Here is a 19,077-nt window from a genome sequence, read left to right as displayed (position 1 = left end):
AAGTGACCCCTGGGGCGGGGTCAATTTTGACCGGGGGTCATGATTTGAACAAATCTTGTAAAGGTCTACTAGGCAATGCTACATGTCAAATATCTAAGCTCTAGGCCTTCTGATTTATTTTTAGAAATTTTTTGAAGTTTTTCCTATGTAAAATCAAGTGAACCCTGAGGCGGGGTCAATTTTGACCCCGGGGGTCATGATTTGAACAAATTTTGTAGAGGTCCACTAGGCAATGCTACAATAACTAAGCTCTAGGCCTTCTAGTTTATTTTTTAAAAAAATTTGAAGATTTTCCTATGTAAAATCAAGTGACCCCTGGGGCGGGGTCAATTTTGACCCTGGGGTCATGATTTGAACAATTTTAGTAGAGGTCCACTAGGCAATGCTTACAAGTCAAATATCTAAGCTCTAGGGCTTCTGGTTTTTTAGAAGAAGATTTTTTAAAGATTTTCCTATGTAAAATCAAGTGACCCCTGGGGTGGGGTCAATTTTGACCCCTGGGTCAGGATTTGAAAAAAATTGGTAGAGGCCCACTAGGCAATGCTTCACACCAAATATCTAAGATCTAGGCATCTGGTTTTTGAGAAGAAGATTTTTAAAGTTTTTTCTTTCGGTTGCCATGGCAACCAGAGTTCTGCATGGAATTCAATTCTTTGAACAATTTTGAAAGGGGGCCACCCAAGGATCATTCCTGTGAAGTTTGGTGTAATTCTGCCTAGTGGTTTTCAAGAAGAAGATTTTTTTAGAAATTGTTGACGCACGACTGACGACAGACGACTGACGACGGACGACGGACATCAAGCGGTCATAATAGCTCACCTTGCCACTTTGTGACAGGTGAGCTAATAAAACATTAAGAAAGTCAGTAGGTCAAATTCATGGTCAATGAAATTCAGTTTTACGATCTGTGTGCAAAACTGTGTATGTCATCCCCAGGGGCATAATTTGAACAATTTTGGTAGAGGACTACTAGACAATGCATTATACCAAATATCAAAAGCCTAGGTCGTATGGTTTCAGACAAGAAGATTTCTAAAGCTTTTTCCTATATAAGTCTAAATAAAACTTGGGACCCCCAGGGCAGGGCCTCTTTTCACCCAAGGGGTAAAATTTGAACAATTTTGGTTGAGGACCATAAGAATGCTACAAACCAAATATCAAAGGTCTAAGTATTGTGGTTTCAGACCAGAAGATTTTTAAACTTTTTTTCCTATATAAGTCTATATAAAACTTGAGACCCCCAGGGCGGGGCCATTTTTGACCCTAGGGGGATAACTTGAACAATCTTGGTAGAAAACCACTAGATGATGCTACATACCAAATATCAAAGCTTTGTGACAGGTGAGCTAATAAAACATTAAGAAAGTCAGTAGGTCAAATTCATGGTCAATGAAATTCAGTTTTTCGATTTGTGTGCAAAACTGTGTATGTCATCCCCAGGGGCATTATTTGAACAATTTTGGTAGAGGACTACTAGACAATGCATTATACCAAATATCAAAAGCCTAGGTCGTATGGTTTCAGACAAGAAGATTTCTAAAGCTTTTTCCTATATAAGTCTATATAAAACTTGGGACCCCCAGGGCAGGGTCTCTTTTCACCCAAGGGGTAAAATTTGAACAATTTTGGTTGAGGACCATAAGAATGCTACAAACCAAATATCAAAGGTCTAAGTGTTGTGGTTTCAGACCAGAAGATTTTTAAACTTTTTTTCCTATATAAGTCTATATAAAATTTGAGACCCCCGGGGCGGGGCCATTTTTGACCCTAGGGGGATAACTTGAACAATCTTGGTAGAAAACCACTAGATGATGCTACATACCAAATATCAAAGCCCCAGGCCATGTGGTTTTGTACCATAAGATTTTCAAAGTTTTCCCTATATAAGTCTATATAAACCAGGTGACCCCCGGAGCGGGGCCATATTTGACCCTAGGGGGATAATTTGAACAATTTTGGTAGAGGACCACTAGATGATGCTACACACCAGATATCAAAGCTCTAGGCCCTGTGGTTTTGGACAAGAAGATTTTTTCTCAGAGTTCTGCATGGAATTCAATTCTTTGAACAATTTTGAAAGGGGGCCACCCAAGGATCATTCCTGTGAAGGTTGGTGTAATTCTGCCCAGTGGTTTTCAAGAAGAAGATTTTTTTAGAAATTGTTGACAGACGACGCACAACGGATGACGCACGACTGACGACGGACATCAAGCGGTCACAATAGCTTACCTTGTCACTTCATGACAGGTGAGCTAATAAAAAAACTAGATCTATAATGGAATTATATATGTGATAGTTAAGCTACAGAAGACTCTCTGCAGAAGTTTGAATAACGAATTAATCAGTTTTTATGGATATGGCAATTAGATCTACAAGTGTTGCGTAGCTTGAAGGTTCAATGATGCAGTATATCTACCTTTCTATAAAACCTTATACCTTGCGTGGTTGGAAATTTAGTCGATAATAATTGTCACAACAAACAACAAGAGGGTCTTGATGACCCTGTATCGCTCACCAGAGTAATATGAGCTACATGTTTCAAATGTCGAACTGATGATTTTTAGAAATTTTTCGGAAGATTTTCCAATGTACAATCAAGTAACCCCTGGGGCGGGGCCAATTTTACCCCGGAGGTCATGATTTGAACAAAGTTTGTAGAAGTCTATTAGGCAATGTTACATATCAAATATCTAAGATCTAGGCCTTCCGGTTTGTTTTTAGCAAATTTATGAAGATTTCCCTATGTACAATCAAGTAACCCCTGGGCCTAGGTCAATTTGACCCTGGGGGGGTCAAGATTTGAACAAATTTTGTAGAGGTCCACTAGGCAATGCTACATTTGACATATCTAAGCTCTAGGCCTTCTGGTTTATTTTTAGACAATTTTGAAGATTTTTCTATGTACAATCAAATAACCCTATGGGGCGGAGTCAATTTGACCCCGGGGGTCATGATTTGAACAAATTTTGTAGAAGTCTATTAGGCAATGCTACAAAACAAATATCTAAGATCTAGGCCTTCTGGTTTATTTTTAGAAAATTGTTGAAGATTTTCCTATGTAAAATCAAGTGACCTCTGGGGCGGGGTCAATTTTGACCCCGGGGGTCATGATTTGAAAAAATTTTGTAGAAGTCTACTAGGCAATGCTACATGTCAAATATCTAAGCTCTAGGCCTTCTGGTTTATTTTTAGAAAATTTTAAAGATTTTTCCATGTACAATCAAGTAACCCAATGGGGCAGGGTCAATTTGACCCCGGGGGTCATGATTTCAACAAATTTTGTAGAGGTCCACTAGGCAATGCTACATGTGAAATATCTAAGCTCTAGGCCTTCTGGTTTATTTTTAGACAATTTTTGAAGATTTTCCAATGTAAAATCAAGTGATCCCTGGGGCGGGGCCAATTTTACCCCGGGGTCATGATTGGAACAAAGTTTGTAGAAGTCTACTAGGCAATGTTACATATCAAATATCTAAGATCTAGGCCTTCTGGTTTGTTTTATGAAGATTTCCCTATATACAATCAAGTAACCCCTGGGCCTGGGTCAATTTGACCCTGGGGAGTCAAGATTTGAACAAATTTTGTAGAGGTTCACTAGGCAATGCTACATTTGACATATCTAAGCTCCAGGCCTTCTGGTTTATTTTTAGACAATTTTGAAGATTTTTCTATGTACAATCAAGTAACCCTATGGGGCGGAGTCAATTTGACCCCGGGGGTCATGATTTGAACAAATTTTGTAGAAGTCTAATAGGCAATGCTACATGTCAAATATCTAAAATCTAGGCCTTCTGGTTTATCTTTAGAAATTTTTGAAGATTTTACTATGTAAAATCAAGTGACCCCTGGGGCGGGTCAATTTTGACCCTGGGGATCATGATTTGAACAAATTTTGTAGAGGTCCACTAGGCAATGCTACGTGTCAAATATCTAAGCTCTAGGCCTTCTGGTTTATTTTTTTAAAAATTTAAAGATTTTTCCATGTACAATCAAGTAACCCCATGGAGCGGGGTCAATTTGATCCCGGGGGTCATGATTTGAACAAAGTTTGTAGAGGTCCACTAGGCAATGCTACAGGTCAAATATCTAAGCTCTAGGCCTTCTGGTTTATTTTTAGAAAATTTTGAAGATTTTCTATGTACAATCAAGTAACCCCATAAGTCGGGGTCAATTTGACCCCGGGGGGTCATGATTTGAACAATTTTGTAGAAGTCTACTAGGCAATGCTACAAGTCAAATATCTAAGATCTAGGGCTTCTGGTTTATTTTTAAAAAATTTTTGAAGATTTTCTATGTAAAATCAAGTGACCCCTGGGGCGGGGTGAAGATTTTAACAAATTTTGTAGCGGTCCACTAGGCAATGCTACATGTCAAATATCTAAGCTCTAGGCCTTCTGGTTTATTTTTAGAAAATTTTGAAGATTTTTCTATGTACAATCAAGTAACCCCATGGGGCGGGGTCATTATTTGAAAAAAATTTGTAGAGGTCCACTAGGCAATGCTACATGTGAAATATCTAAGCTCTAGGCCTTCTGGTTTATTTTTAGAAAATTTTTGAAGATTTTCCTATGTAAAATCAAGTGACCCCTGGGGCAGGTCAATTTTGACCCAGGGGGTCATGATTTGAACAAATTTTGTAGAGGTTCACTAGGCAATGCTACATGTCAAATATCTAAGCTCTAGGCCTTCTGGTTTATTTTTTTTAAAAATTTGAAGATTTTCCTATATAAAATCAAGTGACCCCTTGGGCGGTGTCAATTTTGACCCTGGGGTCATGATTTGAACAACTTTAGTAGAGGTCAACTAGGCAATGCTACACGTCAAATATCTAAGCTCTAGGGCTTCTGGTTTTTGAGAAGAAGATTTTTTAAGATTTTCCTATGCAAAATCAAGTGACCCCTGGGGCGGGGTCAATTTTGTCCTGGGGTCATGATTTGAACAAATTTTGTAGGGGTCCACTAGGCAATGCTTCACACCAAATATCTAAGCTCTAGGGCTTCTGGTTTTTGAGAAGAAGATTTTTAAAGTTTTTCCTTTCAGTTGCCATGGCAACCAAAGTTCTGCATGGAATTCAATTCTTTGAATAATTTTTGTAGAGCTTCACCCAAGGAACATTCCTTTGAAGTTTGGATGAAATTGGCCTAGCGGTTTATGAGGAGATGCCGTTTAAAGTAAAAGTTTATGGACGACGGACAATGGGTGACGGACGACGGACAACGGACGCCGGACGGTGAGTGAGCAGAATAGCTCACCCTGAGCCTTTGGCTCTGGTGAGCTAAAAAAGCTGTTTCCATTTGGACGTAGTTGAAATATTTTTTATTCTACTTTTAAAACAACATATCTATTATCACCTTATTGTACTTTACAATGCATATAAGTACGGCGATACTGGACTTGACATTTCACAGATAAAGTCAGTGCACGCGCTTTGTGTGACGTCAAGATAAAGAAAAAACAAAATTCACGACAATGTGAATGAAAAATTTATTGCGAATGGGGCGGGGTTAACCAGTCAGGATTACTCCAAAAATAGCTTCAGCTTCACGTTTTTGTGACGTAAACGTGCAACAACAAGAGCTATCTCCATAGGATGACACATGCCCCCGATGGCACTTTAAATGAATAGTTATGGCCGATGTTAGAGTTTAGGACCTTTGACCTACGGAGCTGGGTCTTGCGCGCGACACATCGTCTTACTGTGTCACACATTCATGCGTAGTTATTTTAAAATCCATGCATGAATGACAAAGATATGGACCGGACACGCCCATCAATGCACTATCATGAAAAATGACCTTTAACGTCTAAGTGTGACCTTGACCTTTGAGCTACGGACCTGGGTCTTGCGCGCAACATGTCGTCTTACTGTGGTACACATTCATGCCAAGTTATTTGAAAATCCATCCATCGATGACAAAGATATGGACCAGACACGCCCATCAATGCACTATCCCTTAATGTCTAAGTGTGACCTTGACCTTTGAGCTACGGACCTGGGTCTTGCGCGCGACACGTCGTCTTACTGTGGTACACATTCATCTCAAGCTATTTGAAAATCCATCCATCGATGACAAAGATATGGACCAGACATGCCCATCAATGCACTATCCCTTAATGTCTAAGTGTGACCTTGACCTTTGAGCTACGGACCTGGGTCTTGCGCACGACACGTCGTCTTACTGTGGTACACATTCATGCCAAGTTATTTGAAAATCCATCTATCGATGAAAAAGATATGGACCGGACACGCCCATCAATGCACTATCCTTTAATGTCTAAGTGTGACCTTGATCTTTGAGCTACGGACCTGGGTCTTGCGCGCGACATGTCATCTTACTGTGGTACACATTCATGCCAAGTTATTTGAAAATCCATCCATCGATGACAAAGATATGGACCGGACACGAAAAATACGGACAGACCGACAGACAGACGGTTCAAAAACAATATGCCTCCCTTCGGGGGCATAAAAAGGTTGAAAGGATAATTTGATCTGCAAACAGTAGTAATAAAGGGACAAAACTCTAGAAATTGGAGCACCTTCAGAAATTCCTTTTGTTATATATATCTACATATCATAGGTGATGTCAGTCAGTGTTTGGGTAATCTCCTTTCTTCTTTTTCAAGACTGATGGACAAGCCTTGTTTCCAGATGATTTGAGCAAGAAATTATAAAAATCAGGGACAAGTAAGTTACATCATACTGAAGGTAAAAAATATGTGAAGAAACAGTTTACCTCAGGAAAATCTGCATTAACATGCAGGACAGGGTATCCATTTATCTTGGCCAAGTCACTACTATACTGTGATGATCTGTTAAAACGAAAATGTTTCAATTAACAAACAAAAAAAATACTGCAGAATACATGTACTATATGTTGGTAACATAGGTTATAAATTAAAATTTCAGACCATCATTTTGTTCTATGAAAGTAAATACAACAAAATAACCATAACCTTGAATGTATTGGTAAATTATTATTCTGTGAAAGCGGCTGTCAGTATGCATATTCTATCTCTGCAAATGTATTTTCGTAAATTATACATACTTCTTTTTTTTGCCTTCTTAATTTATTTTAAAAACAGACAGTGAATAGTACAAAACAAATATAGACTGGTCACTAACATCCTTACAGGCTGATCACTACCAAATAGAATGTAAGCCTCCGCTGGTCTAGTCACATGTAGTCCAAATATAAATAGTACTAATCTTTTTTCCTTTCCTAGTGCATTTTCTCGACAGCAACATGCTTACTTTTACCCTACCGCGTTTCAGTATGTATCACTTTGCATTCTATTGAAATTGGCATGTTCCTATCGCATGCTAGGTAAAAATGGCGGCGTAAGAATTTAATGTCTCGAAAAGAGAAACTGAAAGAAGCGAAAAGTAGTAAATTCAGCGGGTTGTATTTAACGAACTGTAGTTTTCTTATATAAAAGTTAACACCCCCTTTTCTTTTTGTTTTTGTAAAGTAGCGATCTAGTTCTTGATGGGAATATAAGTCTGAAAATTCTGATATGCTAGAAAATGTCGAAAAACCGTTATGAAGTAAGTAGATTTTATATGAAATAAAGAAGAGCTGGATTTAGTGGTGTTCAGCCTTATAGGCTGATCACTACCAAATAGAATGTAAGCCTCCGCTGGTCTAGTCACATGTAGTCCAAATATAAATAGTACTAATCTTTTTTCCTTTCCTAGTGCATTTTCTCGACAGCAACGTGCTTACTTTTACCCTACCGCGTTTCAGTATGTATCACTTTGCATTCTATTGAAATCGGCATGTTCCTATCGCATGCTAGGTAAAAATGGCAGCGTAAGAATTTAATGTCTCAGTTGTGAAACCAGTCTAGCTGCTTCAGTTGCAAAACCAGTCACACAGTTTACGATGAAATGAATAATGCCGCCAACATTGTAATGTACAGACTGGTTACTTACCTCCCCCTGGCTGCTTCAGTTGTGAAACCAATCTGGTTGTTTACGATGAAATGAATACTGCCACCTACATTGTAATGTGGACACTCAGCTATACAAAATGTTTCTGCTACTATACCCTGAAGAAAGAGAAAACATGAGTACATAATAATTTAGGCTCTTTGTTCTGTGACTCAGTGATATTTGCATTACCAGAGAATCTGGTGCTGTTCTGAATTTTTTCAGTTTTTGTTGGGTAAAACGCTGCACTGTTAAAATTATAGGTCATATGGCTACTTTCCAGTTTTGATGGTGGAGGAAGACCCCAAATGCCCCCTTCACACATTATTTCATCATGAGCAGACATCTGGGTAGAACCACCAACCCCAAAAACAAAAGGGGTCTTCTGCTTCATCAAGCTCAACAATGCTATCAAGTTTGAAGGTTATTAGTGAAATGACTTTCAAGTTTCCGTGCAAAAATAGTTTTCAATGTTCATGTCCCTTTGACCCCAAAAGCAATAGGGGGTCATCATATGTGCAATCATGCTTTCAAGTTTAAAGGCCCTAGGTCAAATGGTTCTCAAGTTATTGTGCAGAAACCATTTTGAAGTTCAGTGTGACCTTGATCTTTGACTAACTGACACCAAAAATTATATGCGTCATCTACTTCTTAAGCCCAATCATGCTGTAAAGTAAGAAGGTTCCGGGTCAAATGGTTTTGTAGCTATTGAGTGGAAATTGTTTTCAAGGTTCAGGTCAATGTGACACTGACCTTTGACATACTGACCCTTAACATAATAGGGGTCATGTTTAAAGTTCTGACCCTGACCCCTTGACCTTTGACCTATTGACCCACCGAACATTAGGGGTCATCTACATCGTAAACCCAATTATACTACTAAGTTTACAGACTCTGGGTCATGTGGTTCTCAAGTCATTGGGCAGAAACTGTTTTCAGGGTTCAGGCCCCTGTGACCTTGAGCTTTGACCTATTGGCCCAAAAGACAATGGAGGTAATCTACTTGATAAAAGCTACCATGCCACTGAATTTAAAGGTCCTTGAACAAGTGGTTCTCAAACTATTTTGTGGAAACCATTTTCAAGTTTCAGGCCCTGGTTACCTTGACCTTTGACCTACTGACCCCAAAAACTACATGGTTCATCTACTTTATTAGCTGAATTATACTTCAAGGTTCTAGGTCAAGTGGTTCTCAAGTTATTGGTCAGAAACAGTTTCCTCTACTGACAGGACAGACATACTGACGCGACCGTAAGTGCATAGCAAAATAGCCCCACTTCTTTGATGGGGACATGACTACATAAAAGCCAGTCTCAGCTCCATCCTGTGGCTTATATACTCCAGCTTCCTCTTTAAGCACAGTGTCTTCAGTAAATCATTACAGCAGTCAATCATGTTCAGCCGACAGCAAAAAAACATTTAACAATTTGGTAAGAAATTCAAAAATACTTTTATAATTGAAATTATATTGGCTGAAAATCACTTGAAATAAATAGCAATATTCTGCCCAAAAAAGTATTGATTTATTAGTTCATAAAAAACAGAAGTTAGATGTAGGAAGTTTACCTGTGCTGAAAATGAAGCATCGCCATGAACTTGAAGACAAAGAGTTCTGTCCCCTTGTTGTGACTCTCCAGCATTGCTATAATCTCCTTCCTGTAATGTCTGCTGTTTAGAACGACACTTTCCTACTGCAACTGGATTGTTTGCCTGCAGACAAACAAATGTATCCCCAGTCATATATGTATTTCTCACTGCAATGTGCTAAGGTTGTGAAAGATACTCATAGATCAAAAGTCTAAATATTTGGCCTATATGAGCAATCCTGACCTTTATCAGAACATTGATTCTGCATATATTTTTGAGGGGCCAAGATTCATAAAATTACTTTTGGAGATACAACTGGACTTCAAACAGAATTTACAGAAAGACAGACAGGTAAATTGACATGCTGATTGGTAGACATGAAACATTTAAATCTATATCCAAATGTCTTTAGCTGAGATAATAATAAAGCTTTCAGATCTACTATATGTGTACCTCTTAAAAGCTACAAATTATTAAGCATGGATAAGCTCCTACATGACCTCTGATCCCTAAGTGTGACCCTAACAGTTGAGACCGGGGTCTGGAAGTTGCACAAGACACTCAATCTCATTAAGGCAGGCATTTATGCCAAATAAAAAAAGACTGCTTTATGTATGGCAAAGTTACAGTCCTGACAAGCTCTAAAATGATGTTTGACCCCTAAGTGTGACCTTGACCTTTGAGATAGAGACTTGAGATTTCCCACCACACTCTGCCTCATGAAGGTGAACATTTATGCCAAATAATAAAAAGATATTCCTAAATACTTATATAAGTTATGGCATGGAAAAGCTCTAAACTAACTGTGATCTTGACCTTTGGCAATGTGGGGTTTGTGCGTGACATTCAGTTTCACTGAGTAAAGCATTCATGCCAAACATAAACAAGATTGCTCCATGCACGTCCAAGTTATGGCCCAGACAAGACCTGACATGATCTTTGTCCTCTAAGACTTAAAGAGTGACCTTGACCTTTGAGATAGGAACCTGTGGTTTGCGCATGACACTCCATCTCATTAATGCAAACATTCATGCCAAATATAAACAATATTTCTCCATGTATGTCAAGAGTTATTTTCCCAACAAAAACTCCAGACAGACACATGCACTAATGCTCATACATAAACAGCCATTTGGATGACCATGTCTCCGCTTCCACAAGTGGGCTCGGCAAAAATGACCAAGCCCTCTGACAGGCATGTTTTTTGACAAATCAGAATATCAATTTGAATAATACTGGTAAGGGTCACCAAAACAAGATGGCCCTAGGTCGTTCACCTGAGAAACACACCATAACAGTGTAAACATGTTTGACCTAGTGATTTCATAGAAACAAATATTCTGACCAATTTTCATTAAGATTGGACCAAAAATGTGGTCTCTTAAGTGTAAACAAGTATTTTCTTCCATTTGACCTCGTGACCTAGTTCTTGAGCCAAGATGACCTACATTCGAACTTATCCTAGACTTGATCAAGGCAATCATTCTGAAAAAATTTCATGAGCCTCAATTGAAAAATACAGCCTCTATCACATATAAAACATTTTTCTTTGATTTGTCCTAGCGACCTAGTTTTTGACCCCTGATAAACAATATTCGAATCTGACCTTCATTTCATCAAGGCTATCATTCTGACCAAATTTCATGAAAATCAATTGGAAAATACAGTCTCTATCGCATACACAAGGTTTTTCTTTGATCTGACCTAGTGACCTAGTTTTTGACCACAGATGACCCATATTCTAATCTGACCTAGAATTCATCAAGGCAATCATTCTGACTAAATTTTAAGAATATCCAGTGTAAAATGCAGCCCCTACTGCGTACACAAAGTTTTTCTTTAATTTGACCGGGTGACCTAGTTTTTGAACTTAGATGACCCATATTCAAACTCAACCTAGATTTCATTAAAACAAACACTCTGATCAAATTTCATGAAGATCCCTTAAAAAATGCAGCCCCTATTGCATACACAAGCTTTTTCCTTGATTTGACCTAGTGACCTAGTTTCTAACCCCAGATGACTCACAACTGAACTTACCTAGATTTTATCAAGGCAATCATTCTGACCAAAATTCATAAAGATCATTTGAAAAATACAGCCTCTATCGCATACACAAGGTTTTTCTTTTATTTGACCTAGTGACCTAGTTTTTGACCTCAGATGACCCATTTTAAAACTTGATCTAGATTTCATTAAGGTTATCATTCTGACAAAATTTCATGAACATCAGTTGAAAAATACAGCCTCTATCGCATACACAAGGTTTTTCTTTGATTTGACCTAGTGACCTAGTTTTTGACCCCAGATGATCCACTTTCGAACTTTGCCTAGATTTCATCAAGGTAATCATTCTGACAAAATTTCATAAAGTTCAGTTGAAAAATACAGCCTCTATCGCATACACAAGGTTTTTCCTTGATTTGACCTCGTGACCTAGTTTTTTACCCAAGATGTCTCATATTCGAATTTGACCTGGATTTTATAAAGGCAATCATTCTGACCAAATTTCATGAAGATCAGTTGAAAAATACAGCCTCTATCGCATACACAAGGTTTTTCTCTGATTTTAACTAGTGACCTAGTTTTTGACCCCAGATAACCCATTTTCGAACTTGGCCTAGATTTCATCAAGGAAATCATTCTGACCAAATTTCATGAAGATCAGTTGAAAAGTACAGCCTCTATCACATACACAAGCTAAATGTTAACAGACGACAGACAGACAGACGACGAACGCTGGACATCGAGCGATCACAAAAACACACCTGAGCATTGCTCAGGTGAGCTAAAAACATTAACAATTTACAATTATTTTAAACTGAAGTATCTGTTTTGGAGATGCTACAAAGTAGAACAGTATGAATAACTTTGAAAGAGAACAATCCAACAACCATTTAACTTTTCACCATATATTTTCAAAGAAACTTAATGATGGACTGATGATGAGTGATCATAATAGTGCACCCAAACATTTTGAGCTATGTTGAGCCTACAAAAAATATTTTCAAGATGCATTTTTGTTTATGCAGTTAACATTTGATATATAAAACATGATTATTTTATCAAGTATACGAAGCATCTAGCTTGTTGTCAGAGGGGAAATGAAATCAAGCTGGATAAAAATAAAACTTTGTATGTTTTATATTATGCTAATACTTACAAAAATAGTAATTAAAAGATTTATAAGGTATATGTTCAGTACTATTTTATTTGAGCTAACTTACCTCAAGATGTGATGGATTTGGTAAGAATGAAACATGTATCTTCCTTCCTTCATATTCTAGATCTACTGACGTGTCTGAAAATACAGGAACAAAATACAAATGATTCTGAAATAAAAATCATATGAACTCTACCTTTTGGCCTCTCAGCAGGATATCATAAAAATTAAACTTTTTTCTAAAGGTTCTACATATTTCTATGTTCAATTTTCACTATGCTGGTGGCCTTGATAACTTCAAATCCAACAAGGGATGAGCAAGTATTTAATTTGCAGAAGCCAGAAGATAACCAGTTGACTTGTGAAAATTTTCTACCAAGGAGTCAGTATGTACCTGATGTAATGTTCAGCAGAACATGCAAACATTTTTCTGAAGATTATATGGCCCAAATTATTGGTGTCATAAATCTTAAGAAAACATGTGATTAGCCACATATGCAGTAACACAGGAACTTTGGTAGTAAGGTTTTTCTCCAATGTTTTTTATGAAATGGCAATACTTCCTAAACATTTTCAATGATGTCTATTATTTAAAAGTGACAATTAAAGTAGGAACCACCAACAATAAGAACTTGAATATAAGCAACAAAGCTCCCACTTGTAACATAGGTGGACACAATGTGACTGCTTAAGTCATACAACCCCCTAACAGAACAAACAATTAGGACCTGCAGTTTGAAACCTCTAGTAAAAGCCTAGCAGGACACACATTTTACAGAAATTTTCTGTTGATGTTTTTTAAGTTACATTTTTGTATGCTGACATGATAGCAACACTACATTTCCTGTACATACAGTAAAACACCGCTCGCTCGAGGTCGCAAGGGGATGAGCAAAATGCTCGAGTTATCCATGGTTTCGAGCGACCCAAACATTAACCAACATACGAAGAAAACTTAAGTTTGTTGTACCAATTGTCATCGGGACCGTTTGCTGAGTAAACGGTGATGCGTAATAATAACATACTTGTGACATTTTCAAAAACAAACGTATTACAAACGTTATCTATTGATGACGTTTCAGTATGTAATTTGTAAATGGCACATGCTAAGAAACAACTAAGAATTGTTTAAAATTATTTTTCATCAACAAGTGCATATCATAATTATCGTCTCAATTTTATGAAACGGCTTAATATTATTTCCTTCATTTGCATGCGAATGACTGCTGATTAAATTACTAAGATCTAAGCAGAAAAGATGCTTTAAGTTATCAGTAATTGATCAATATTTTATCAATAAAACTTTTCTTTTAGCTTTTATCAATAATTAATCTCATCATAATATCAAATATACCGACAAACAAACATTTAAGATAGTCTGGGAATAGACTACGCAATTCTCACGGTGTGTGTAGAGATGGTACCTAAAAAATTCAAGTTCATCTTTACTGTTTTTTCTTCAGAGTGAAATGATAGCTAAGTGCACCAATTTTCTAAATATATTTATGGCTTTCCTCTTCTCCATGTCTAAAATAGATAAATCTGATATCTAAAAAATGACTTTCTCAAAATATCTGAAGCAAAATGGACAACTCTTGTATTGTCCATTTTTCAAAGATTTTAGGACTTCCCCAATTATAGTCTATATCAAAAGCTCCCACAGCTAAATAAATTCAATAGAGTATAATGTAAGTTTACTCTACTTTCATAATTTTGAAAGAGCCTATACTGAACTTCCTTTTGTTTTTTAATAAAGTCAGATTCCAAGACTAGCCAAGAGCCTAAAACGCTTGAAAAAATACTGAGTGAAAGAAAATGACATGCTCTTTATTAAATGCTTACCAAAACCATACCAAAAATGTACCTTAAAGAAGTTATGAAAGATTTTATATTGTAAACAAACCCCTACACCATTTTACCATCAATATTTTCCACTCATGAATGCACTCAATTCAGGTGATAATTGTTGATATATTTGTAAATAAGAGGCCCCAACAAAAACCTTTTTTCAAGTTGTGTAAACAGTATCAGGTTTAAATAAATATTGATATCTGAAATTATCGGATTACTTTGTTTTCAACAATAAATAAACACCTTTTAGTTTGTTTAGGGTAGTTGACCTGTAACGAAAATCATCAAATAAAGTAATTTCCATATGCTTTTTCAGCATTTATTCATTTTTCAAGGAAAGCAAATGATTGTGCTAGTTCCCTCCAGGGAATGTTTAAATTGAAAATTGCTTAAAATACATTACATAGAGTCATTACCTGTCATCTACCTTAACATGTAGTAATTACAACCACTACCTTAAAATATTGTAATTATATTTGACGACAATGAATTTTTGTGTTACCAATTTCACTTTTTTTTTTGTTATTTCTCATTGTTGGATATATACATTTTACATTTTGACATAATATAAATGTGTAAATCAATGTATCATCATTGAGAACAATAAATAAATAACTCTCGCTAAAATATCAAAACTTAATTATAATAACGTTTCTTAAAGTCGTTAATTTTCTTCAAAGGAATGTATGCATTATTCTATATAATCTTCATGCATTACTAAACTTTCTATCAGGGCCTCACTAAAACTTACAAAATAACTGTCAGTGTAAGTCATGAGAAAAGCGTGCATATTGTATATTGAATACAAAGGGATTTAAACAAATGTAGGTCATATTTTGTCTGCCTGATAAGTTGTTTGAAAAAGGATCTATTTGATTTTTTGTTTCACTTTTGATCAATGTTTAATGTTGGCTTCAGTTTATCGGTCAATTCAGAGTTGTCCCCCTTTGATTTATTTGGGTAGGTACCATCTCTAGTGTGTGAAAATGTTTAATTAACCGATACATTCTGACCGCCGAAGGTGTAAAAAATTTTGACACCTCTGCTCGAGTTAGCCAGAAGCAACAAAGAGTAAATTAATACACAGGGACCAGGTGTCATGCTCGAGCGATCGAGTTATCGATGCTCGACCCAGCCATGGTAATGTCACATAGAAAATAGAAGGAACTCGGCCGGGACCACATGAATTGCTCGAGCGAGCCCGGGTGCTCGAGTCATCGATGCTCGAGCGAGCGGTGTTTCACTGTACATGAATCTTCACTACATTTCCTGTACTTACATTTCTGTGACACTACATCTACTTAACTTTCATCAATATGACACTTTATCTCCTGTACTTATATGAATGTGACACAACATCTCCTGTACTAACATGAATGTGACACATGATACTACATCTCTTGCATTTTTATGAAAGTGAAACTATATCTCCTGTACTTATATGAATATGACATTACATTTTCTGTACATACATGAATGCAACACTACATCTCCTGCACTCACATGAATGTGACACTACATCTCCTGCACCCACATCAATGTGACACTTCATCCCATGCACTCACATGAATGTGACACTACATTTCATGTACTAACATAAATGTGACACATGATACTACATCTCTTGCATTTTTTTGAAAGTGAAACTACATCTCCTGTACAAACATGAATATGATGACACTACATCTCCTGCATTTATATGAATGTGATACTGTATCTTCTGTATACATGAATATGTCACTACCTCTCCTGTACTCACATTCATGTAACACTATACATCTCCTGCATTTACATGAATGTGACATTGCATCCCCTGCATTTACAGGAATGTGACATTACAACGCCTGCATTTACATTAATGTGACACTACATCTCATGTACTTACATGATTGTGACACTATATCTGCTGTATAGAATGTGTCACTACATCTCCTGTATATACATAAATGTGACACTGCATCTCCTGCATTTACATGAATGTGACATTGCATCCCCTGCATTTACAGGAATGTGACATTACAACACCTGCATTTACATTAATGTCACACTACATCTCATGTACTTACATGATTGTGACACTATATCTGCTGTATAGAATGTGTCACTACATCTCCTGTATATACATAAATATGACACTGCATCTCCTGCATTTACATGAATGTGACAGTACGTATCATGTACTTACATGCATGTGACACTACATCTCATGCACTTACATGAATATGACTCTACATCTCCTGTATAGAATTGTGTCACTACATCTCCTGAATACATACTTGAGTGTGACACTGCACCTTCTGTACATACATGAATATGACACTACATCTCCTTCATTTATATGAACATGACACTAGATACCATGTACTTACATGAATGTGACAGTACATCTCCTGAATTTACATGAATGTGAAATTACATCTCCTTCATTTACATGAACATGACAGTACATATCACGTACATACATGAATGTGACAGTACATCTCCTGAATTTACATGAATGTGACACTACATCTTCTGCATTTACATGAATGTGACACTACATCTGCATTTACAGGAATGTGACACTACATCTGCATTTACATGAATGTGACACTACATCTGCATTTACGTGGATGTGATACTACATCTTCTGTATATACTTGAATTGACAATGCACCATTTGTACATACATGAATGTGAAACTACATCTTCTTCATTTACATGAATGTGAAACTACATCTCATGTACTTACATGAATGTGACACTACATTTCATGTACAGAATGTGTCACTGCATCTCCTTATATACTTGAATGTGACACTGCACCTTCTGTACATACATGAATGTGACACTGCATCTCCTTCATTTACATGAATATGATACTACATATCATGTACTTACATGAATGTGACACTACATCTCCTGTATAGAATATGTCACTACATCTCCTGTATATATTTGAATGTTACACTACATCTCCTGTACTTACATGAATGTGCAACTACATCTCCTGTATATATTTGAATGTTACACTACATCTCCTGTACTTACATGAATGTGCAACTACACCTTCTGTACATACATGAATGTGACACTGCACCTTCTGTACTTACATGAATGTGACACTGCACCTTCTGTACTTACATGAATGTGACACTACATCTCCTGTTCCCTTTGAGCCATCTGGTATCTCTGATATTCCAGATACCTGAAATATTGACAGTTACAGCTGATGAACATTTAGTTTGTTTCAAGTTAATTTTTTTCTATAACAATCACTGCAAAAAAGGAAGTTCCAATTTCTTATTATATTAACTAACTGATCTTCATTAATTTTTATCTTCTTAACTTTTTTTGGGGTTTAATGTTGCACTGACACAATTATAATAGGTCATTTTGTGCCTTTCCAGCTTTGATTGTTAAGAAAGACTCCAGGTGCCCCTCCGTGCATTATTTCATCACAGGCAGGCACCTGGGTAGAACCACCAACTTTCTGGATAGCTTAAAGAATTCAATGCACCAAGTGAAGCTTGAACCCTAATTTTTGAGGGGCAAGTGATTAAAAGTCAGTGACTTTTACCACTCGGCCACGGAGGTCCCATTCTTAATTGTAAATGTTTAAGTACATTAGTATGTTAACTGACAGGTTTGATTTTAAATGACTGGTATACTTTACCTGAAAATTCTAGCAACTGTAAGATATATAAATTGTTTAAACATTAATTAAAATTTGAAAATTATTAACCCAAAGTCAGCAACCTTAAGCATGCGGCCATTGAGGCCCCCGAATTGACCTGAAATATGATTAACTTTCCCATATAAATACAACAGTATGTTTGATTATGACCTTGTTTATATGTTGTGTTGTCATTTATATGTACTGAGAGAAATATTATAGTTGAAAATTGGCAATATATCACATAAAAGAACTGTACTTTCACCTTTTGGAAGATTCTAATTGGTGGATAATTGAGAAGACACGTAAGGAAATTAAGACGTCCCCTGTGTGGCATACAGATCACTATTTCCTCTAGACCAGCTGTAACAGACAATAAATATGTTCCAATAAGATCTCCCTCATGTGCAGTAGGTTTTAACATGTTACAAGATAAATGAACTTGAGCACCTGTTTTCAATATATACTGTAGAAGTTGTTAATTCTGGACTTTGAAATATTTGTGATTATAGCAAATGGGATTTATCTGCACAATTTGAAGAATGCAAAACCTAACACCATTTTACCAAAATCAACAGTGTTACAATTATTGTACATAAACCTATCACTAATGGTGATGAATACCTTCAGACAGAAGCTTATTGTCACAGGAACAGAGGTTTTGAAAATATGATATAATGCATTTGTATATTGAACAAGGAGAAAATGTATAAAGATGTGCAAAACTGTATAATGTATAATATTTCTAAATTTCATGGCTGTACCCTTAAAAACAAGAAAGTAGGTCAGTAGGCCAAAATCAAGGTTACTGACCATTTACTAATCAGACCACTATTGAAAGAGATATGACATTTTAAAATTTCAGAAAATAGCTAACTATGGAGGCAA

The 19,077-nt window shown here is 36.6% G+C and overlaps 1 protein-coding gene across 1 annotated transcript in view; it reads right to left on the bottom strand.

Moving 5' to 3' along the window:
• Window positions 1–19,077, bottom strand: part of LOC123535921 (2-oxoadipate dehydrogenase complex component E1-like) — a 68,340-nt gene that overhangs the window by 34,956 nt on the left and 14,307 nt on the right. The window contains exons 6-11 of the mRNA XM_053549405.1: window positions 18,455–18,552; window positions 17,658–17,721; window positions 12,748–12,821; window positions 9,500–9,643; window positions 7,937–8,052; window positions 6,738–6,813 (exon numbers count right to left, since the gene is read on the bottom strand). Coding sequence (XP_053405380.1) covers window positions 6,738–6,813; window positions 7,937–8,052; window positions 9,500–9,643; window positions 12,748–12,821; window positions 17,658–17,721; window positions 18,455–18,552 — 572 coding nt within the window. The remainder of the gene's footprint in view (window positions 1–6,737; window positions 6,814–7,936; window positions 8,053–9,499; window positions 9,644–12,747; window positions 12,822–17,657; window positions 17,722–18,454; window positions 18,553–19,077) is intronic.

This window comes from Mercenaria mercenaria, chromosome 1 (assembly GCF_021730395.1).
Source record: "Mercenaria mercenaria strain notata chromosome 1, MADL_Memer_1, whole genome shotgun sequence".
NCBI classification, from domain to species: domain Eukaryota; kingdom Metazoa; phylum Mollusca; class Bivalvia; order Venerida; family Veneridae; genus Mercenaria; species Mercenaria mercenaria.
The sequence above is the reverse complement of the archived record's forward strand: the minus strand, read 5'-3'. Positions and strand labels throughout refer to the sequence as shown.